Source organism: Anopheles moucheti, chromosome 3 (genome assembly GCF_943734755.1).
Source record: "Anopheles moucheti chromosome 3, idAnoMoucSN_F20_07, whole genome shotgun sequence".
Classification (NCBI taxonomy): Eukaryota; Metazoa; Arthropoda; class Insecta; order Diptera; family Culicidae; genus Anopheles; species Anopheles moucheti.
The window spans coordinates 72093802-72114944 of NC_069141.1; the positions used below are offsets into that span (position 1 = coordinate 72093802).

Here is a 21143-nt window from a genome sequence, read left to right on the forward strand (position 1 = left end):
TATTCACGCAATACAAGTTTGCGGCTATTTTCGGTTCGTTCCGTGACCGGGTTGAATTTAAAATATTCTACTAATTAGCAGATATGTTTCTAACGAGACATCTACGATTGACGACGGCCGTCTTGAAGCATCCGGCACGACTAGGCTTCCCAATCCGACAGTGCGGCACACAATCAAAAGAAGGACCGGCCGACAATGGTAAACCGGACGATAAGAAAAACTTAATCCTCCGCACGAATCTATTCGAATCGGCGGCCAAAAAGGACAAACAGACTTACATAGAGATGGTGAAGATATTTGAAAAGCGTAGCGTCCATCGGCGAAATCACGTCGAGTTCATTTACGCTGCCTTGCGTCACATGGAAGAGTTTGGCGTGAACAAGGATATCGCCGTGTACAAGGCGCTGATCGACGTGATGCCGAAGGGCAAGTTCATACCGACGAACATATTTCAGGCAGAGTTTATGCACTATCCGCGCCAACAGCAATGTATCATAGATCTGCTGGAACAGATGGAGGACAATGGTGTGATGCCCGATTACGAGATGGAAGCGATGTTGATCAACGTATTTGGCAAGAAGGGCCATCCGGTGCGAAAGTACTGGCGCATGATGTACTGGATGCCAAAGTTTAAAAATCTCTCGCCTTGGCTACTGCCTAACCCGGTCCCAGACGACACATTGGAGCTGGCTCGGTTAGCAGTGGAGCGCATGTGTTCAATCGATCCGCGCAGTAAAATTGACGTATTCGATACGAAAGCGGTCGAGAATGCACTCGATCATACGTGGGTCGTTAGTGGACAGAGTGTCGAACAGTCGGAATTGTTGGAGGCTCATAGCAAGCAGGAACCGGTCTACATCGAGGGTCCATTTGTGATATGGTTGCGAAATCGTTGCATCAACTATTTCGTGCTTAAAAGTGCTCCGAAACCGTTGGCACCGATTAAACAAACGGAAGATCCAGATGGTACGGAAGAAGACACACAGAATTTGACGCTTGTTTGTACTCACTAATTATGTCTTTTGTTAATCCAGATGTTAGCAATCTGCACAACCCCTACATTGGACTCGATTTGCGTTTTCGCAAGGGCCATCGGACAGGATCTGCAGTGAGCACTAGTCGACGGTCAGTTCACGAACAAGATGACGGCATCATCTATGGAATCTGTTGTACTGGATCTTCCACAAAGGATTCGCTACTGTCTTGGATCCGGTTGCTAGAGAAAGAGAAGGGCAACGCAGCACTATCCTCGCTTGCTGTGCTGTTCAAATTTACTTCTCCCACAACTGAAGTGACCATTCGGGACGGGGATTCCAACACTGTACAACACTAGCTGTATACATACAAATCGTTGCCTATAGAATCAAAGTAAACCACTGAAAGCACCTGACGGTGGTAGAAGCTAATTTAAACCCCGAAGACAACCAGCCAGTGGTAACCATGTGTAAAATCACAGAAATTTTATTTCCATTTAAATCGTCACGCTAGGTACAGGCTAATTCATACGTCAATTTATACACATTCATGCAATTGTAACGTTCGTTACATGTCGGGCATTAGGTTCAGTTGCACAGCCCTAGCCGGTGGTGGTGTTGAGCGTTTTCTTCAGCGGAAATACCTGCGTTACCTTCCCAATACCCTTGCTAGTACCTTCGCGGAAGAGGATTCGCATCCCGGGACGCACGTACTCCGGATGGCGCACGAACCGAAACAGTACCGAGGCGGATTGGTTTGTACCGATGCCGGTGTCTCCGGCACCCATGATACCCTCGATGATGGCGGTCTGTCGAATGCTACCGATGTGTACGGTAGTCTGAAATCCTTTGAAGATACGTGTCGCGTGAAACAGCACGGACACTTGTGCCTGCGAGAGGAAGCAAGAAGCAAATGTTCTATTAGCTTTGCTGTTATCAGCAACAACGACGCTCGTTCAATACCTGAAAGAAGTAGCACCCGCAAGCAACATCGTTGCTTTCATAGTCGGGCAGTATTACCATTCCGCTGCGCAACGCAGGCATCGGTTCGATCGTGCTAAAGGACAGTGAAGCACTTTGCCCCGCGCGCACCACCCGGCACGGTGCTTTGTTGCGATGAATCGTTTGGACGGTGACCGAAAAGAACGATCCGTCCTGCAGTGGGCCCACCTTCACCTGACTGTTCTCGGTGAGTACTCCCTTGCAGAGTAATCCACCGGCCACGGTTCCCACCTCGGACACGCGAAATATCTCATCGATCTGAAACTCGATCGGTTGCTGTTCGAGCCGTTCCTTCTCCGCGTTGCTGATGCCCGGTGACAGCACGTACAGATACTGGATGAGCAAATCCAACCCTGCGCCGGTCACGTTCGACACGCAAAAGATGGGCACGATCTGTTCCACATTCTGGTGCGCGTTCGCGTTCAGCACATCGTCCTGGTTGCTAATTAAGTACGGTACCTTCCGATAGCCGATCGAGGTGAGCAAATTCTTCAGCTCGAACAGAATCGGTTCGGGCGGTGCGAGATCAATCTTCGTGACGATGATCGAGAACGAGATGTCCAGCGCGTGGATGATCGCTAGATGCTCGCGCGTCATATTGCTAATGTTGCCTGCCGCTATCACAATCAGAGCATGGTGCGGACAGTATCCGGACAGGGCCTGGACGGTCGTTTTCAGATAGCGTCGGTGCCCAGCCAGATCCATGAAGGTGACTAGCTTCGTCGACCGGTCGCTAATCTCTTCCGCCGTCATCATCTCATTGTACTTGTAGTTAATCACGCTGCCTTCCGCATCGAAGCCGAGCGTTTCGTGTGATATGCAGGACGTGCGGCCCGTCTGTATTTCGTGCATGTGTCGGAACATGTTTAACCGGGCCAGTCCGCGTCCATTGTCAAACTCGCCCTGCGTCAGCACACCTAGCAGGGTGGACTTGCCCGCATCGGCACCACCCAGTACGGCGACCCGCACCTCAATGTTGTGCTGATCGTCGGGAATCTTGCGCACCAACACCTCCACGACGCTCCGCTGGTCGGCGAGACTCTTCCGCCGCAGGATGCTCGTCGATGCATCCAGCTTGCGGGCCATCTGATTGAGCGTGTGCAATGACACCGTCATATCTTCGTCATTCAGTCCATGCAGATGGCCCGAATCGGAGACACCGATTTCGTAGATCGCTTCACCATTGCCTTCCCGCAAACGCCATTTCATCTGTGTCACCAGATGTTCGAACCGTTGCTTCGAAGGATTGATCAGCTTTAGTTTGTACTCAATGTTGCCGAGCTGCGGCTCGGGCGGCAGGAAGCCACGGTTGAAGTCGATGCCCTTCAGCTCCAAGTCGTTGCTGCTGTATATGATGGTGTCGATCCGCTCGTTACTGTCGTCATCATTCCCGTTCCGGAGGTCCGTGTCGCTGCTCGAACCCGATGACGTTGGTGACGGGCCGAAAAGGTCAAAAAATGAAGAGTCCATTTGGGGAACTGTTGGAGAGCATGTGTAGTAGTGGTTCCATCGCGAGTCGTCGTTAGCGCAAAATGATTCGTTTTTTTTTGCCACCGCCAGTTCCAAGAATAGGCAAAACCGCAATGAGAATACAAGAGAACCAAACGTGGTTAGGTTAGTAAGGGAAAATAACACACATAAGGAGTCGGGACGAGAAATACAAGCGCAACACATAAATAAAACTTATTGTTACGCGAGATAAAACACCTCGGACGACCTTCAGCGCAAGAATAAGAGACCCTCAGCTGCTGCACTGCATATGCTTTCACTGTTGCAACGCACTGAATCACTTTGCATCAGCGTTGCAGATCGATTTCATCATCATTATTTATCAACAAGCACGATGGCACGTTCACTTTTGGTTGCGACGGCCAAGCCTTCACAGAAACGCGTTTTGCTCCCCCGCCTAAAAGCACACACAACACAGAGCGTTCGCTTCTAAGCCCAAGGCAAGGCGTTATTTCACAACGGCGCCGTTTCTTCAGAAAGTGTAGCAAGAAGCCCAAGAAGAAACCAAACGTACCAAAATAGAAAATTTTCTTTGTTGATAAACAGACGGGATGAAATTAAAACATCAACAACACAATGAAACACCACCCCGAGAGTCAATGCACCTTCAAATATTGTACATCTGCAGTATGCCTTTGCGCGGAAACCAATAGTTGCGGCTAGAATGGTACAAATCGTTCGAAGAAATATGCACAATTCGGGTATTGAATTCACCTACCCTATTTTGTGTGCTCTCCACACGTATGCGATATTTTTATACTTGATATTTCTTTCTTCCAAGTGTGTAGAGAAGGAGGTATATTTTGACCAACATATCGATACGCGTTTCCACCACCAACACTACTGCACGCTTGCTGACAATTTGCTGTCAAACTTCGGCAGACGAGCGCAAGGTGTGTATAGGTGTTACAGACCAAGGTGTATGCAGTACTGCAGGGCTTTTGCATTCAAGTGGCCAGGTTGGAACCCGGTGAAGTGTTACCCTCTGCTATCCCCTATATCAATATCTCCGCAAGGTTTAGCACCACTTCATTCAGCCAATGTGCTCCCGAACGCATTGTGTCGTTTATAGGACGTTAATGATCCTCATTACGTGCCCCAATTATCGTATTTTTCCAGTTCTGGCCCACGTTCTCCCACGGATATCTGGTCAGTCAAACAGTCCTTGGTTCATTTTCCTTCTCCTCTACCAATTGTTACTCTGTTTCCCAGACAGTCCCTTTGAGTCCCAGTGAGAGTCTGCAGCTTAGCAGATCTTCGTCGCATACAGTGGAGGATCAATCCCCTTGGAGGCCCAGGGCGGAATTTTTAAAGCGGGGCCTTTAATTTTGCTACGGCATTATCGGTGTTAGGGAGATGTACTTCAAACATGATTTAACAACACCAGCAAAGTCTCGGAAAGAAAGCTCCCTTGCGTACATCTCAGAGTTCTGTTGCGTAGTTGCGTGTTGCCCTGTAAACGGGCCTAGTAAGCTAGTCTTCATATATAAACGTTTGTATGCGCTAAGGAGAACCATAACGCCACTACTTGGTTCACATTTTCTACGATTTACGTACATTTACGATTCCTGATTAGTCCAGCGCCTGCTACGATTTTTCGCCTAAGGTACAGTTTTCAATAGGTTTACTTTACGGAAACAATCAGAGAAATTTCTAAGAAACCTGTTTCGCTCATGTTGAAGATTTAGGCGATGAACAACACAATTGTTTTCAGATTTGCGAAATCAGGAAAGCATGCTTTTCAAGAGGTGACACCTGCAGTGTGGAATAAATTTGCCCATCACTATTGCTATTGCATACTACCAAACCCGTGAGAGCGATCGCTAGTGTACGGAAGATGGATGAAACGGAAAGCATCCTTCATCTCGCTCAAACTTTCCATTAGCTGGTATGAAATTCCATACAAAACCAGCTGTTTTCAGATTGCCGATACCAGGAGAGCATCCACGGAAGAAGTAGCACATAGTACAGCAATTTTGCTTGAAAACCGCCGAAAGGTATGCAATGTTTAAACACTAACTTTCCCGCTTTTCGTGAAAAATTTCTTCGAAAACTACCTGTTTCCGAATTTAAAGTACCAGGAGAGCATGCACGGAAGAGGTAGCTCCTGGTACTGCGCCGTAAGGTATGCAATGTTTATACACTAACTTTGCAACCAACTTGCAACGCAATGCGCCGTAAGGTATGCAATGTTTATACACTAACCTTGCAACCAACTTGCAATGCAAGTTTGGTGCATGCAAGAAACTTGCAGCAAGATGGCGTCCAACTTCGTACTTGCATGCAACAAACTTGCATGCAAACTTGCATGCAAGTTCTTGCAAGCAAATTCTTGCATGAAAACTTGCATGCAAACTTGCATGCAAGAACTTGCATGCAAGAACTTGCATACAAGAACTTGCATACAAACTTGCATGCAAGTTCTTGCATACAAACTTGCATACAAACTTGCATGCAAACTTGCATACAAACTTGCATGCAAGTTCTTGCATACAAAACTTGCATACAAACTTGCATGCAATCTTGCATGCAAACTTGCATGCAAACTTGCATGCAAGTTTTCATGCAAGAATTTGCTTGCAAGAACTTGCATGCAAGTTTGCATGCAAGTTTGTTGCATGCAAGAACGAAGTTGGACGCCATCTTGCTGCAAGTTTCTTGCATGCACCAAACTTGCATTGCAAGTTGGTTGCAAGGTTAGTGTATAAACATTGCATACCTTACGGCGCATTGCGTTGCAAGTTGGTTGCAAAGTTAGTGTATAAACATTGCATACCTTACGGCGCAGTACCAGGAGCTACCTCTTCCGTGCATGCTCTCCTGGTACTTTAAATTCGGAAACAGGTAGTTTTCGAAGAAATTTTTCTCGACCAACGGGAAAATTAGTGTCCTGGTCCTGGTACAATTTCGTTTAAACTTTAAAGTCACTAAGTCGATATTCTTCTCTGCATTTAATTTATCACATAGAAACAAATGTTTTATATAACCAAGGAAGATATTTTTGATAAATTTTTTACCTTGTAAATTAATTTTTTTGCTATAAATTAACTTTGTTGTAAAATTTTCAAAAATCGCACAATCGGAACAAATTTTTTGGGGCCCCCAACACGGCGAGGCCCTAGGCGACCGCCTACTCCGCCTACCGTTTGATCCGCCGCTGGTCGCATATGCATATATATTGATCTTCAATACAATCCTTAGCAGCTTGATAGCTTCAGATAAAATGTGTCGCGTTCCGCAAGTCTACAATTCGAGACAGTCTTGTAAGCGTCATTTACATGTAGGATGATGTGTTTGCTCGAAAGGGCCCCACGTTGTTATCATTTCGGTTGTCGCAATGACCCTCTCCAATGTTGTTAAAAAAATGCTCAACAGTCCTGTATCATTTGAACTCGTTAACCCTGCACTACCAGATCGGTAAAATCGATATACCTTGATAGGGATGATTTTTTGGCACATCTGTGTCATGTTTTGTTTACGTTTTGTGTGCTCATCGTCCGTGCAGTTGCACCAGATTTGTGAACCAATTACGGAATAATTAAAGAGGTTGCTGTGCAAAAATGCTTTTGGTAGACGTGTTTTATAAAAGTTTCAATAGTTAGAATTGAAGGGCAGTGTTCTAGAGCAAGGAGAATCCGTGTTTAGAATCCAATTAAAAATTAAACAGTGATTAGCTTACGAAGCTATGTGGCAATATTTACATTTTTTCTACGCAGTGGCAATCACTCATTAGGCAAAGTTTTACAATAAAAGTGCGGCTAAAATACAAACTGAGAAAAAATGAGCTGGTTTGATACGACAGGCATTGCTAATTTGGCGAAAAATGCGCTAAAAGAGGCACAGAAACAAATTGACAAAGCGCTCGATATCAAGGATGAAGAAGACAATGCGAGTCTTCATGATACAAGTGCTCCGGATGATGAAAATAGTGATCACGAAGTGGTAGGAAGCAGCTCTGCCCAGTCCGATGTATCTACCAGTTCTTTGGCAGTAAACATGTCTAACACGCTAAGTGCGTCCGTTGAAACAACCGATGGTAAGGGATTAAATATGTGTTAAATACAGCAATGTTGTTAATGTCTGGGTGCTTTGTTTGCAGGTTCGTTCTTTGATCAACCGATACACAACTCCAGCACCGTTACCAAACCACCATCCAGCTTGAAGTGTAGAAGCTTGGAAGATCCAAAGAACGCAAACATGTTAAATTCACCGACAACTGAAATAGATAGCTCAGAGTCAATTGAAGTGCTAACGCCCGTTACTAACTCTGGGTCAGCCCTCACCTCGCCTAGTCGACGATCGTCCGGTGGTATTACGATGCATGAAGACGAAGAATCCGAATCGATTGAAGTGATCGGTTCCGTCGGAATGTCACCAGTTGCTACTCCGGAATCGATAAGCATAACCGACCATGCACAGCAGGATCAGCCGTGCAATGTATTACCGAATCAACGTGAGAAAGAGGAGGATGACGTTAGCGTTGAGGACGATTCCATTTCCAACACACTGTCGGAACAAACGATCACAGTTCTGGAAGCCGATGCAAATTTACTACCTATTACGGTGGCGCCGGGACGTACCAGGCACCAGTTTTCCATTTCCAATGCTCTTCCCGTAAACGTCGTTAGTGTTGAATGCAAGACGCTATCTAAAGCAGGTGAGAAATGTAGCGATGCTGATTACGTGCCACCAAGTTCACTTTCCAACAGCAATTCGGAAGCAAAACCCGCTACAGAAGGCCACCGCCATACTTCACCGGAAGATGAAATGCATTTAAAACAATTACCCAAACCAGAACATGGCTTGGACCAAAGTTACGAGAGTCTAGATTCGCAGACTCAAATATCTGATATGGCACACAGTTTTGAGGAAATTAGATCCGGAAGCAACGATATCGAAAGTCAACCATCGACAGTTACTTTGACAGTGCAAAATTCCGAGCAATTTTCAGATGCGGCACTGGAATCGCCCGATGGTCCAGGATGTAATCAAAGTTTATTTCAAAGTTTGGGAGACGATGAGATCGAAACAACTACTTCGTCTGATATAGAGATCATCTCCAGTCCGAATGGAGATTCTAGCAGCACCCATAGTGGAGCCTACCGCACTAGCCCACTGAAGATAAGCGATGGAAAGGGTGAAAATTTTGACATGCTTCTGATCAAGAAACGGCGTGGACACACGCGCGAACCATCGGAAATTTCCATGAACAGTGGGAATAGTGACGATTCGGGAAATTTGCCTGAAACGGAACGGTTGATGCGACGGCTAGTAGAGGTCTCAGAAACGCTTGAGCAGCGCGAATATCGATTGGTGGAACTGGGAAGACAAAACGCAGAACTAACTGAACAAAACTTTCAGCTGACGGCCCAGCTGGAAAGTAAAGCGAAACGCGATGGAGCATCCGACCCCGATGGATATATGCAACGCTTGTCTGCCTTGGAGCGCAAATTTCAACAATCGATTCGCGAGAAAGAAAATCTAAAGGCTAAACTGGAAACGCTCCGAGCGGAAGCGAAGGAAAAGGTTGCCAAAAGCGAAATGGATAAAGCACTGGTCGAGCGGGACTTTATGATTAATGAGCTGCAAAAGGAAGGCGAAAGTCTGTCGAAACAAGTACTGCAACATTCAAACATTATCAAGAAATTGCGCGCAAAGGAAAAAGAAAGTGACGCATTGATACGCAGACAGTGTGACGAAATAAACGAACTGACGCAAGAGACGGAACGGCTGAAGCGCTCACTGTCCGCAAAGGACGAAGTGGAACGCTCGCAGATAGATGCCGTGCACAAGCTGACATCGGAAAAACGTAAACTAGAGCGTGAATGTGCCATCCTCACCGGGAATTTAGACGATCAAACCCAAAAGTATGAAAGTTTGCGCAAGTCGTTTGAATGTGCCCGCAAGGAGCTTGCGGAAAAGGTGGACCTTTGTCAAGAGTTGCAGCACAGCTTGAATAAGCTACAAAACTGTGAAACCGAGTATCTATCCTTCCAAAGAACTAATAAAACGCTGCTAGAGCAAATGGAAGAGTTGCGCGAACAGTTGCGCCGTACCGAGCGCGAAAACGAGCACCGCTTGATACGCACCAAGAACGAACACGTGGAACTGTTGCGCCGGCTAGAGGCGTCGGAAACGCGTGCCGAAGAGGAAAAGAATGCATCCGCCCTGCTGACGGTACCGTTAATGAAGCAGCTAGAATCGTTGCAGTCCACTTTAAGGCATAAAGAACGGATCTGGGAGCAACGGGACGCTTCCTTCACGCAGCAATTGTCGGAAGCTTTAGAGCGCGTTAAGCTGATCACTGAAAAGGAGATGTCACAGCGGAACATAATTGCCACCCTGCAGGATCGCATTATGAGCCTCGAGGAGCGTTTAACAGAAACTCTTATTCAAACGGAGGAAGCGTTAGCGAGTTTGCAACAGAAAACCCTGGAAGCGGAATTACTTGAACAAGAGTATCGTAAATGTTTGGCAGCAAATGAAGCAAGGCATGCTGCATCACTGGAATGCTTGCAAAAGCAAGAACATTCTGCTGATATTCAACAAGCAGCATCGTCATCAAACAAAGCTAGTACTGAAAAAGTTATATCCGAGGGGGCAGGAACGTTAAATGAATCGAGGGATGTGAAGCTGCAGGTCGATATTAATACCTCGGTACAGGTGGGATTTGTCGCGAGACATGCAGAGGATGGTTCCCCCACTCCTAGCATGGGCAATTTATCGCTACCAGACTCATTGAACAGCATTCCATGGAATATGGCCGATGATAACCTCGGTGGTACGTCGGTTGAAAGGAACGCACCGCCCGCCGATAGTATAGGCGATGTCGGATATAATCCGTCGATTATGTTCAACAACACATCCCTGCTCGAGACGTTACAATCCACGCTAAAACAGCGAGATGGTGAGGTGTATCAACTGCAATGGGAGGTGTCACGGTTTCAACAAGAACGTAACGTGCTTAGTTCGGAAATTTCAAATCTCACGATGGAGCTAGATAATGTAAGTCTTCAAATCAGGGAACCGGGGGGGGGCGATAAGTGTGTGGAATTGAAATTTAATCCCCAATCTTTACGGTCACACACAGGTTCGGGAACGTTTCGAGCGGAGCATTCGGTTGGAGGAGGAACTGAAAGATTTGCAGAATCGGTACGATGCATTGCTGCAGATGTACGGTGAATCGGTGGAAAAAACGGAGGAGCTGCAGCTAGATTTGGTCGATGTGAAAGAAATGTATAAAATACAGATAGACGATCTGCTTAAGCGGCAGCGTGATCTTATTGCTTCTATGAACCAGCACCCTGCACTAGTGTCATCACCTGGGAATAGCCGTTAAACTACTATTAGCGCGGTTCTATTTCTTTTGTTTTGTTTTTTTTTAAATGACTACTCCTATTTGACCGTGTCCGGCTTAGTCTATGGCTGTTTTATCTAATAGTGGATTAAAAATCGATTAGTTTTTAACAATCCCGTTTGTTTGAATGCAATTCGTGAGGTTAGTACGCAGGTAACGTGAAGCTTAATGTGCAAATTATCTCCCGAAATCTATTGCGACGGATGTTGGCTAAATAAATAAATTAGATTAAACTAGACCAGCAACAGCTTCGTTGTTTTACTGTGAGTTTTTGCTTTTGTTGTTGTTAGAACTTATGAGGGATCGATACTGAACTCAGTAGATCGAATAGTCACAATACACTAGCCACAGATGGCGACGAGAGAGATCGAAGTGATTCAAATGAATATGATTTAAGACTTCAATCAAACATTTAAGACTTTAATTTTATTCATTAACTCCTCACGGCGACTTTTAACTCATGCTTGAAATCATGAGGACTCAGGATTTAATTCGTCACTTTCAATTTACGATTTAAATTTTGAGTTGAATCTCTTGTGTGAGTTTTGAATGGTTTGATTCATTGTGAATTAGTTAAATCGACAAAGAGTTATAAATATTCTTCTTGGAGGTTTGAATTAACTCACTCTTTAGTACGATTTAAGTCTTTCATTCTTGTTGAATCATTGTGCACATCACTAATGGTAACTTGGGGGTATGGAGTTCCAAAGGTCCCAACCAAGAACATCCATTATCAACATTTATCGATCATGATAGAAACTCTCATCCCTTTGATAGCTTAATTGATACGGTAAAATTAAAGGAAGGCATAACAGTAAACGACACAATACAGATAACCGGTTGTCCCTTATTCTAGCCCTATCCTACAGAATATCAATCAATTAGGATACTAGATCATGAGGTGACATGAAATTAGTTAACACTCATGTCACTTAACCGAAATGGATAGGTACACACATCGATCAAAAGTAGCCCTGCGAGTAAAACTGTACTTTACAGCAGATGGTCAGTATGACTCAAACACGACCCGCAATGCGTTCCAACTCATATTCGATCCGCCCAAAGTTGATATGAGCTCGGCGCCATAGTAAGATAATAAAACTCAACCGTATCTGTACAACAGACATGGGCGCATTGATAAGAAAGTTTTAAATGTTCTGCCACCAGTGCATGAAGGGGAATCTGCGACGTTTCACAGTCAGGAAACATAAATGTTAGGATTTCAATCTTTTTTTTAACTGTAAAGGGAAAATGTTGCTTTATCTTATCTTTCTAATACCCCAGCAGAGCAACTAGTAAAACCAGGACTCAATTCCTTATGATGATGTATCATTTTGTTCTTTCTATGTGCTTCTTTTTTTTATCGTACACTACATGTTTGGTTTTGCCTTATATTGTTTTGTGTCAAAAGATACAATCTTATCTAATTTATTGGAATTTCACTTTAAAGAAATCTTACACGGTTTCTCTATTACAAATGACGTGTGTTGAAAGTTTAAAGTTTGTTTAAAATTGATTGGGACCGGCCGGACCTTATCTCGCCCAATCCGTGGCGGGTGTGGGTGTCCATTGGTGTACTGTTTTTTTTTCTCTCTCTCTCTCTCTCTCTCTCTCTCTCTCTCTCTCTACTAATAGAAATAGGAACACAATAAACGAACGGTTAAAACACAACAACGGCGATCACTCCTGCTGTTGCTGTTGTTCCTCTTCCGGGATTTCTTCCATCTCGTCATAGTCCTCCACTTCCGCATCCTGATACTGTTGGTATTCGGAGATCAGATCGTTCATGTTCGATTCCGCCTCGGTAAATTCCATCTCGTCCATACCCTCGCCCGTGTACCAGTGCAGGAACGCTTTCCGTCTGAACATGGCCGTAAACTGCTCCGAGATGCGCTTGAAGATCTCCTGTATTGCCGTGGTGTTGCCAATGAAGGTGGCGGACATTTTCAAGCCACGCGGCGCAATATCGCACACGGCCACCTTCACGTTGTTCGGTATCCACTCCACGAAGTAGCTGTTGTACTTGCTCTGGATGTTCAGCATCTGCTGGTCCACCTCCTTCATGGACATAGTGCCTGCAAGTGGGTCATGAACACGTGAGTTTGGTTTGATCTTCGACTTTGCTCGAGATAGTCGTACCTCGGAAGATGGCCGCACACGTCAGATATCGACCATGGCGAGGATCGCAAGCGGTCATCATGTTTTTCGCATCGAACAACTGTGCAGTCAGTTCCGGCACCGTTAGGGCACGGTACTGCTGCGATCCTTTAGCCGTGAGTGGTGCGAACCCGGGCATAAAGAAATGAAGACGCGGGAATGGTACCATATTGACCGCCAGCTTCCGCAGGTCAGCATTAAGCTGTCCGGGGAACCGAAGGCACGTCGTCACACCCGACATCGTAACCTACGCGTTGTTACGAAAAAACCATGGGAATAGGTCAATAGTTAGCTAAGACGAGATGACATGTCATGCCACTTTTATTGTGAGTGAGAGAAATGTTAGGACGAAATCGAAACGGGCTGCAATCTGGAGGTCTTACCCTACTGTGCCAGATGTGTTACTTACAGAGATTAAATGGTTTAAGTCGGGATAGGTAGGATTGAAGATCCTAAGCGTTCTAAAGCAGATGTCATACAGCGCTTCGTTATCTATACAGTTGGTCTGATCGGATGCTTCGATGAGCTGGTGCATCGATAAGGTAGCGTTGTATGGTTCCAAAACTACATCGGACACCTACGTACACGTGCAAGAGAGTGTGGAAGGGTGGGATGGACAGGGGGGGGTTTAAGGGCAGACGGGGCGTGGGAAAGAAAAGGACGAAAAGGGGGGAAAAAGAACGTGATCAGAAAAACTGTGCAGTACTTACGGATACCAAGTGATTGAGGTCCCCATAGGTGGGAGAGGATAGCTTAAGCGTTCGGAAGCAGATATCGTACAAAGCTTCGTTGTCGATACAGAACGTATCGTCCGTGTTTTCCACCAACTGGTGTATGGAGAGCGTTGCATTGTACGGCTCTACCACGGTATCGGATACCTACGTGGCATGATGACCGCGATACGGGATAGACAGAGAGTATAGACAGAAGAAAACAGAGAATCAGAAACACTTGGGGCATCCGATCCACCCCCAAGAAGCTGCGGAGATCTAACGCTTTGTTTTGTGATCGTTTTACGATCGTTCTCCAAGTTTCTTCATTATTCTTCAAGAATTGGTCGTTAGGTAAGATAGTTATTCATCCAAAAGCCGATCGTATGATCGATCGTGCGGCGGATCGAATGTCTACATACCCCATTCGAAACGCCTAGCCGCTGCAACATACCTTTGGCGATGGAACGACGGAGAATGTGTTCATGATGCGATCGGGATATTCTTCGCGAATTTTCGATATTAGCAGCGTGCCCATACCGGAACCGGTACCACCGCCAAGCGAATGGGCCAGCTGGAAACCCTGCAGGCAATCGCACGCTTCCGTCTCCTTGCGTATCACGTCCAGCACGTTGTCCACCAGCTCGGCACCCTCGGTATAGTGACCCTTGGCCCAGTTGTTGCCTGCAAATGGGCATGGAAGCGAAGGTTAGCAGTAGGAATTCGGTAACGATGGAACATGATACGTGCGGAACGGCATTCCTTACCGGCACCCGACTGAGCGTAAACGAAGTTATCCGGCCGGAATAGGGCACCGTACGGTGACTGACGGACGGAATCCATCGTGCCGGGTTCGAGATCGACCAGTACCGCACGCGGCACATACTTGTTGCCGTTCACCTCGGTATAGTACACGTCGATACGCTCGAGCTGCAAATCGGTGTCACCATGATAGTGGCCGGTCGGATCGATACCGTGCTCATCGGAAATGATCTCCCAGAACTGAAACATGAAACGAGAGGCAAAAAAGGAAGGAAAAGAGAAAGAGAGAGAGAGAGTTTACGCAACAATATGTAAATATGGCCTTGCAATTAATTTGTAAATAACGCACGAGCTAGTGATCGGTTACAATGCTTATCAGTAGTTAGCAAGATGGCGCCAAACGAAGATCACTGATCTGATAGAATTGTTTTACGCACGATCGAAGGGGTTTTGTGCTCCGATTTAATGTGTTTTACTTGTCCCGTTTTTTTTTTGTTGTAACCAAACTGTTGTAACTCTCTTTCAATTACATTGCACAACGACGATCATTCATGGCGACATCAGCTGATGGGTGTTGCAATGAAACACGAGTGATGATCATCAAGTCACCAAAGCGAACGTTTAGTTAATTGCTGGCCATTGCTGTGTGCCATGAGCGGTTCTGGAACTGGAGTCTCCACACGTGTCACCACACACCCATTCACATGCAAATCGTTCTGCCCCATGGCCCCTCCCAAAGTGGCACCAATATAAAGGGATAAAAGAAAATTGGAATGGACCACCGAGACAACACAGGCGCGGTTTTGGGTAACATGAAGTACTTTGGTTTCATTTGGAGACATCGCACCTTACCGACGATCTACACGACGCGCTTTTAAGGCACATTTATACACTCGCGCTTTTGTTTTGCAAACAAAACCAATTATTTTTGAATAAATGATCCATTGTTTATAATTTATGTTTGATTAACATATTTTTTAATTATAATTAAATACTTCAAAACCTCATACTGTCTTCAGTAGTAATAGTGCACTGCACTAGTACGATGCACTGTGCAGTGGAAGCAGAAAGCGCTGCAAAAGCGCGTCGTGTAGATCGTCGGTAACGTCGCGCTTATTAAGCGCTGCTTTTTCTTACTCTCTCTCTCTCTCTCTCTCTCTCTCTCTCTCTCTCTCTCTCTCTCTCTCTCTCACTCTCGCGCGCTCTTTCCCACACTTAACCGCGCGCACACACAACACGGCCAGACGGTTTTTCTATAAATACCGGTGCCTAGGTGTTTAGAACGGAAATACGTTTCGCGTACACCCTGGCATTCGAATTAAGGGCGGACGCATCATGTTCGAAAAAAAAGGTACGAAAGCCGTTTTCGTTTCACTGCTGCCACGTCGCGTTCGGTCGCTCGTTTTTCGATGTCCGGCACCGGGCACAATGTAACACCCTTGCGATCAAAACATGATTCATTGATAAGATATCACCCACCACCTTACATAACCATCTATGTGATAAACACTGACGTACGACGGGTCACGTCAAACGATACTCCATTCGCGCAACCGAGTTGGGGACGTGGATGCGAGACCAATTCATCGCTACCTTTACCGTACCTTGGACCCGATCTGATTACCGCACTGGCCGGCCTGAAGATGCACAATTTCCCTCATGATGGTGAAATGCGGAAGATGCGCCGCGTACTGGACGGTACCACCAGCTCGCTGTTAGACGGTGACGGTTTTCTTGTGCGCGCGGGTGTGTTAATCCAATTTTGAAAACGTGCACTTTCTACCGACCGTCGCGAAACCCGAAGCACAGAGACGACCCGCGGGACGGGGGGGCACGTAGAGCGAGATGAGGGGAAACGGTTTCTAGAGCACACCACACCGTAGTACAGTGGCACCTGGCTTGTGGGACGCGCTGTGTTTTCGGCCGTGGCACTCGCTCGGGTTCGCGGTTCGCAAGCTACTGAACGCCAGCAACACGAACGACACGGCCAAACGCAGCGCCAAACGGTTAGGCAGTGCGCACGCGACACATACCGCGCGACCGTTAACCAATACCACCACCAGCAGTGCGCCATGCACGCTGTGCTACGGCAATACTAATTCCACCACAAATACGACACTGCGCGTTCGGTGGGCCGATAATAGCCGGTGGATGATAATGTTATTTTCGGTTGTGTATGCACGTGTTCCATTATCTCAGACGCAACACAGCTAACGCGAATCGGAATTGTGGACCTAGTGGTGGTCCTGAGAAGCAGAAAGCAATAGAAAAGAATTGCATATTTAAATTTGATTGTATTTCTAAATTATTCCAACTACCGAAAAGAGTAACCGATAGTTAAAATTGGTCATTTTTAACAACCCAGCGTGAACATTTTCTGCTTACGCTAGCGGCAACTAGATGGCGCTACGGCATCTCCCCATTTAACAAAACAATATTGTTTCATTTCCGGTCATTGGTGGTGGTTTTCTATCGCATTCACACAGCGGTTATGAGGTTCAGTTGGTGCAGCGCTTGTGAGTCGTATATCGGTATCGGTTTATGTTCGTGTTTATTAATATTTAACGGGTGTTAACTAGGGTTGATATTGCATTTTGAAGTTTTCTTCTTTATGGGACGTTTTTTAAGAGCTGAAAAGAGCTGTCTTTCAAAGATTTCTCTTTTTTATCACACATTAGCACATTAGTGATGATCTGAGTACGAACGGGGAGAGCCGTTCCAACAGTGATTCGATCGATGATCTTCTGTGTATTAACCATTAACCAATAGTCGTTAAGATGTAGGTTTCCAACGATTTAGTTCCAATTAAATGGAAACGCAGTAGAATTCGAATGCAAATGCCGCACACGTGATTTAGAACGTCCATAAGAATTACATTTATTGTGTGCAAGATTCTAAAACTAAGCAATCTCCGTTATTGAAAGTTCAAGAGTTATTTTTTGTGATATGAACATGAATTTAAAACGCGAAACGAATTGTTGGGAAAAGCTGAAAAAAACGTCAAACCTTTCGGTGGAGCACAAATAAAGTTACATGTAAAACATTTATTTCCATTTTGAAAAAGGGATTGTGGATTCTACAGGTCATCCACTACGCAAACTAAGGTACCGCTAGAAGCACCCAGCAAAAAGTGGAAGCTCCAGTCTTGAAGGTGCCCCTAGCACCAAGAATATCTGAAGCTTCTGGCCAATGAAATGACAAGGATCCGTAGAACCGTTTGTGGCTTCGTATTCATGAGCGATCCTAAGGAAGGTTAAAGCCTCAGTAAAGGGGTCCGCAAAAATTGTGGAAAATCCTCCGAACTTTCAGAAGTTTTCGTGAGCTTTTCATTGTGGCAACTAGTGGAGAGTCAACAATTTGCCATTTTACTGTTAGCCAACAACGAGCTAAGCTGGTATGTTGCAAGGTAACACTGTGCTTGAAGTTTGTTTTGTTCGACGAACAGAAATGAGCTATAACAGACAAACATGTTATCTGTGGTCTAACATCTCTTCATTCTTTTCCTTCTCTATTGGATCTAAAATCTCAATAGGTCTAGGTCAATAGGTCTGACGTCCTTTGACTTTGGAGGGTTCGTCACTTGATAGTGCAAGTTTATTTAAAAAGTCGATAAGCATAGTTCCGTATTGAACAAAAGACAGTTTCTTTAGAACATAATTATTTCACGCTAAAAACCATCAGCGTCTATACAGAAATGAGTCAACAACAAAAACGAAAAGCGGTGGAGGAGTGTTCATTAAACCAATTGCCCATAAGATTGCCTGCCTTTGAAGGGTGAAACCCACGAATCGACCGATGATGGCTGACTGATTTCGAAATGATAAACATTGTACCGTGAAAGTGGAAAGCAACGTTCGCACCAGCTCAACAAGCGCCCTGCAGTATTAACGCCTTCTTACGAGGTATTAGGCGTCTCCATGCAACGTTGGCGTCTCCATTTGTGTACGGTCGCTAGCGCACACTTGTATGATGATGTATGTTAAGCTGGTATGTTTTGGTTTATAAAACCGGGTAAATGTGCGTGTTTCCTTTGTTTTTCTTCTCTTCCCACTAAACGAATGTCTTCCCACTAACTGAAGTCACCTTCCATATTTTGCTTCGCCATAAAACGCACAGCTCAGTGCAATGCAGGGTGGTGTTGTTGGCTTTTTTTTTTTGTTGTTGTTGTGTCGTTGTGTACCAATCAAACAAAGAAATCCGCACGGGCACATGCGCACACGCGTGTGCGTTGTACGTGTACGCAACCAATTTCGAATCCGCTCAACCGTTCGAAAGCCACACAGTTTGCTCGCACCACCAGGAAAAGAACAGCTTTTTTAAGGGAAGAAGGGGGGGGGGGGAAGGGAGGAACAAATAGGGCACTTGAAATGATGTCTTGGGCTCCCCATACACACAAACACACATACACACACACACACACACACACAAGGTTGGTTAGGTTTTCTTGTTGATGTTTTGAGTACGGGGCACATCAAATTCATATTATATTCTTGGTTTTCGAACAGGCCTCCTCTCCCACCCCCGACCCCATCCTTTCCTTTTCTCTCCTCAAGGTACAAAGTTAGGAAGGTACAAAAGCGCACATCGAAAAGGGAAAATGCTCCGCCATTAGATAGAGGCGCGTGGCGAGGAGTACCATAGCTAAAGTCTTCCCACACAAGCTCCACGTGGGCAAACTCCACGTGCGGTGGGAGAAGGATGGGCAACAGGCGGGTACGGGCCGGTAGCTTGAGGCTGGTGGTTTTACTTGTTGCTTAAGCACACAACACAGTAAATGGGGTGTGTGGGGTGGGGGGGGGGGGGGGGGGGTGGTTTCGCATTGACGAAAAAAGGGTGTGTATGTGATATCTATTACATTAGTGAGTGTTTGTATATCGAATCCATTCGCTGCTTCGCTCGCAGATCGGAGGAGAGGTCTCCGCTGCTCGCAGGTGGCCTCCCCCCTCCCCATCTCCCCCATTCCCACCCTTTGCTCGATGTGGGCCAATATTGGGGAACGGACGGTTGTTTGTACGTACATCTTATTGCGGGAAGGTGGAAAGGAGTGGTGGTGGGGGGGGGGGATGTAGGTAGGTAAAAACAGGGGGACAGCAACCTCTTAGAAGCTTGCTTTTAATTATATATTAGAGCAAATTGCCCTAGCACTAGCAAATCACCGCCAGTTCTGTGCCGGTGGATTCTCCGGGTAAAACTCAACACAGCAAAACACAGCATTGCGTGTGCTTCCACTCTTCCGACCCCCATTATTCCTCCCCCTACCCCCCGCTTCCTCCACGAAAAGGAAATTCCCAAAAAACAATAGTACATAGAGCGCACAGCGAAAGATGAAAAGCGAACCCGCTAGCGATTTTGCTTTATTTCACCACCCGGGCAAAGCTGTTGTTCTTGTTGTGTTGTCCATCTTTTTTTTGTTTGTTGCTTTTGGTTTGGTTTGGCTATCCCCCACCCCCCGCCTCGCGCATATCTTGTTGCTTCACCGGCACAGCAACAAAACCAACTAGAGACGTTTTAAAAGCCAATAGAGACTGGTATCACTGCGAAATAGATACGCCCTAGCTGGAAATTAAAATATAAATAATAAATTCATTGCCTTGTACGAGCTGGTTCTGATCCCGCTGCTGCTGCTGCTGCGAGGTGCCTCAGGGCCAAACACGGTTGGGGAGTGTTGAGGATTGAGGGGATAGGGGAGGTGGGTGAACTCGTTGCACAGAAGTTGCTTCAGCTGCTAGAGCAACATCCCGGGTTGGCTGGTCATGGTCGATTATACGGCAGCGGCCAAGATGAAACACGCCTTACGATGGGAAAGAAACGCCAGCACCAGAACACCCAAGACGGCAAACGACCATGACCAGGGACGGCAACGACCTCCCCTCCTCATCCGCCCGCCCTGGATAAAGGGGGAGGGGGGGGTGGGGCCAAAAAAGTGCCGCAGTACATGAAAACATTAATTTAATTCAAATAGCTTGTTGGATGGTTTATAATGACGCCCGGAGTTGCTTAATGTTTCGGGAGAGTTTTCCCACATTTTCCTTTTTTTCGATTTTCTTGTTAGCTTTTTTTTATTTTGGTGCATATATCGTGTGCACTTTTCCACAATAGAAGCTAAAGGGGTGGGGGAGGTGAAATTTTCACCCTTTCACCCAAACCCTCTCCCCTCCTCTCCTTCAGCTCCTCGCTCCCGGTATAGTCCTCGTGCAAACAGACGTCGAAGATAATTTTTTGTTTTTACAGCAGCAAAACCCGGCAGGCGACGGCCCGAAAGTTTTTACGCTCTCTCTCTCTCTCTCTCTAACCCTCACTATCTCTCTCTCTCTCTCCCTCTCTTCCGCCTTTGTTCGGTGCTGTTAGTTTTGCACCACGTTCAAAAGCACGGTTCGGTGGCGTATATATACTTATAAGCTCCCGGTTTATTTTCCCCCTTTCCCTCCCATCTCCCTTTTAAAATGTCCTTCATCTCTACCACTGTGTGTTATCCTTGCCGTTTTCTCTTCGCAACGGTTTGCCATGGCTTGCTATGGGGTGTCACTTTAAACCGGGCAGAGTAAAGTGCCGAAAACTGCGTCACTTTTTCTTTGCATTGAAACGGTGCTTGCTGCCGGTTGGCACTGCTGCATTCTGGCCAGAATTAGGCCACACCATCATCACTGCGAACACCACCCAGTACCGTTTGCA

The 21143-nt window shown here is 46.0% G+C and overlaps 4 protein-coding genes across 7 annotated transcripts; 2 read left to right on the plus strand and 2 right to left on the minus strand.

Annotated features, from left to right (window-relative positions):
* The first annotated feature begins 83 nt into the window (after positions 1-83).
* On the plus strand, positions 84-1477 carry LOC128300821 (evolutionarily conserved signaling intermediate in Toll pathway, mitochondrial). The gene is made up of 2 exons (XM_053037023.1): positions 84-966; positions 1035-1477. Exons 1-2 carry the CDS (start codon positions 84-86, stop codon positions 1331-1333), a joined length of 1182 nt encoding a protein of 393 aa, XP_052892983.1. The 3' UTR covers positions 1334-1477.
* On the minus strand, positions 1436-4259 carry LOC128300820 (GTP-binding protein 2). Of its 3 annotated transcripts, none has more exons than XM_053037021.1 (3): positions 4204-4259; positions 1938-3454; positions 1436-1864 (listed from the first exon to the last, which is right to left on the minus strand). In XM_053037021.1, exons 2-3 carry the CDS (start codon positions 3444-3446, stop codon positions 1577-1579), a joined length of 1797 nt encoding a protein of 598 aa, XP_052892981.1. In that variant the 5' UTR covers positions 3447-3454; positions 4204-4259; the 3' UTR covers positions 1436-1576. The 3 variants fall into 3 exon arrangements, with proteins under 3 accessions (XP_052892981.1, XP_052892980.1, XP_052892979.1); XM_053037020.1 differs by lacking the exon at positions 4204-4259 and adding an exon at positions 3684-3802; XM_053037019.1 differs by lacking the exon at positions 4204-4259 and adding an exon at positions 3740-3773.
* Positions 4260-7068: 2809 nt separating this feature from the next.
* Positions 7069-11079, plus strand: LOC128301704 (TATA element modulatory factor). The gene is made up of 3 exons (XM_053038297.1): positions 7069-7521; positions 7585-10490; positions 10576-11079. The coding sequence occupies exons 1-3, from the start codon at positions 7266-7268 to the stop codon at positions 10822-10824; spliced, it is 3411 nt and encodes a 1136-aa protein (XP_052894257.1). The 5' UTR covers positions 7069-7265; the 3' UTR covers positions 10825-11079.
* Positions 11080-12436: 1357 nt separating this feature from the next.
* Positions 12437-16405, minus strand: LOC128305470 (tubulin beta chain-like). 2 transcript variants are annotated; one of them, XM_053042931.1, is made up of 6 exons: positions 16076-16405; positions 14477-14711; positions 14164-14393; positions 13409-13576; positions 12982-13246; positions 12437-12917 (listed from the first exon to the last, which is right to left on the minus strand). In XM_053042931.1, the coding sequence occupies exons 1-6, from the start codon at positions 16130-16132 to the stop codon at positions 12523-12525; spliced, it is 1350 nt and encodes a 449-aa protein (XP_052898891.1). In that variant the 5' UTR covers positions 16133-16405; the 3' UTR covers positions 12437-12522. The 2 variants fall into 2 exon arrangements, with proteins under 2 accessions (XP_052898891.1, XP_052898890.1); XM_053042930.1 differs by lacking the exon at positions 13409-13576 and adding an exon at positions 13710-13877.
* Positions 16406-21143: the final 4738 nt, after the last annotated feature.

What these genes read in the sequence shown, in the direction of transcription:
- LOC128300821 (XM_053037023.1), top strand. Translation starts at nt 84, where the DNA reads ATGTTTCTAACGAGACATCTACGATTGACGACGGCCGTCTTGAAGCAT. An exon ending in ACAAACGGAAGATCCAGATG is followed by an intron (nt 967 to 1,034) that starts GTACGGAAGAAG and finishes TTGTTAATCCAG; the next exon opens with ATGTTAGCAATCTGCACAAC.
- LOC128300820 (XM_053037019.1), bottom strand. Translation starts at nt 3,773, where the DNA reads ATGCAAAGTGATTCAGTGCGTTGCAACAGTGAAA. An exon ending in AGTGCGTTGCAACAGTGAAA is followed by an intron (nt 3,455 to 3,739) that starts GCATATGCAGTG and finishes GCTCTCCAACAG; the next exon opens with TTCCCCAAATGGACTCTTCA. An exon ending in GCGGGTGCTACTTCTTTCAG is followed by an intron (nt 1,865 to 1,937) that starts GTATTGAACGAG and finishes TTCCTCTCGCAG; the next exon opens with GCACAAGTGTCCGTGCTGTT.
- LOC128301704 (XM_053038297.1), top strand. Translation starts at nt 7,266, where the DNA reads ATGAGCTGGTTTGATACGACAGGCATTGCTAATTTGGCGAAAAATGCG. An exon ending in GTCCGTTGAAACAACCGATG is followed by an intron (nt 7,522 to 7,584) that starts GTAAGGGATTAA and finishes CTTTGTTTGCAG; the next exon opens with GTTCGTTCTTTGATCAACCG. An exon ending in TCACGATGGAGCTAGATAAT is followed by an intron (nt 10,491 to 10,575) that starts GTAAGTCTTCAA and finishes GGTCACACACAG; the next exon opens with GTTCGGGAACGTTTCGAGCG.
- LOC128305470 (XM_053042931.1), bottom strand. Translation starts at nt 16,132, where the DNA reads ATGAGGGAAATTGTGCATCTTCAGGCCGGCCAGTGCGGTAATCAGATC. An exon ending in TTACGCTCAGTCGGGTGCCG is followed by an intron (nt 14,394 to 14,476) that starts GTAAGGAATGCC and finishes GCCCATTTGCAG; the next exon opens with GCAACAACTGGGCCAAGGGT. An exon ending in GTGTGCGGCCATCTTCCGAG is followed by an intron (nt 12,918 to 12,981) that starts GTACGACTATCT and finishes ACCCACTTGCAG; the next exon opens with GCACTATGTCCATGAAGGAG.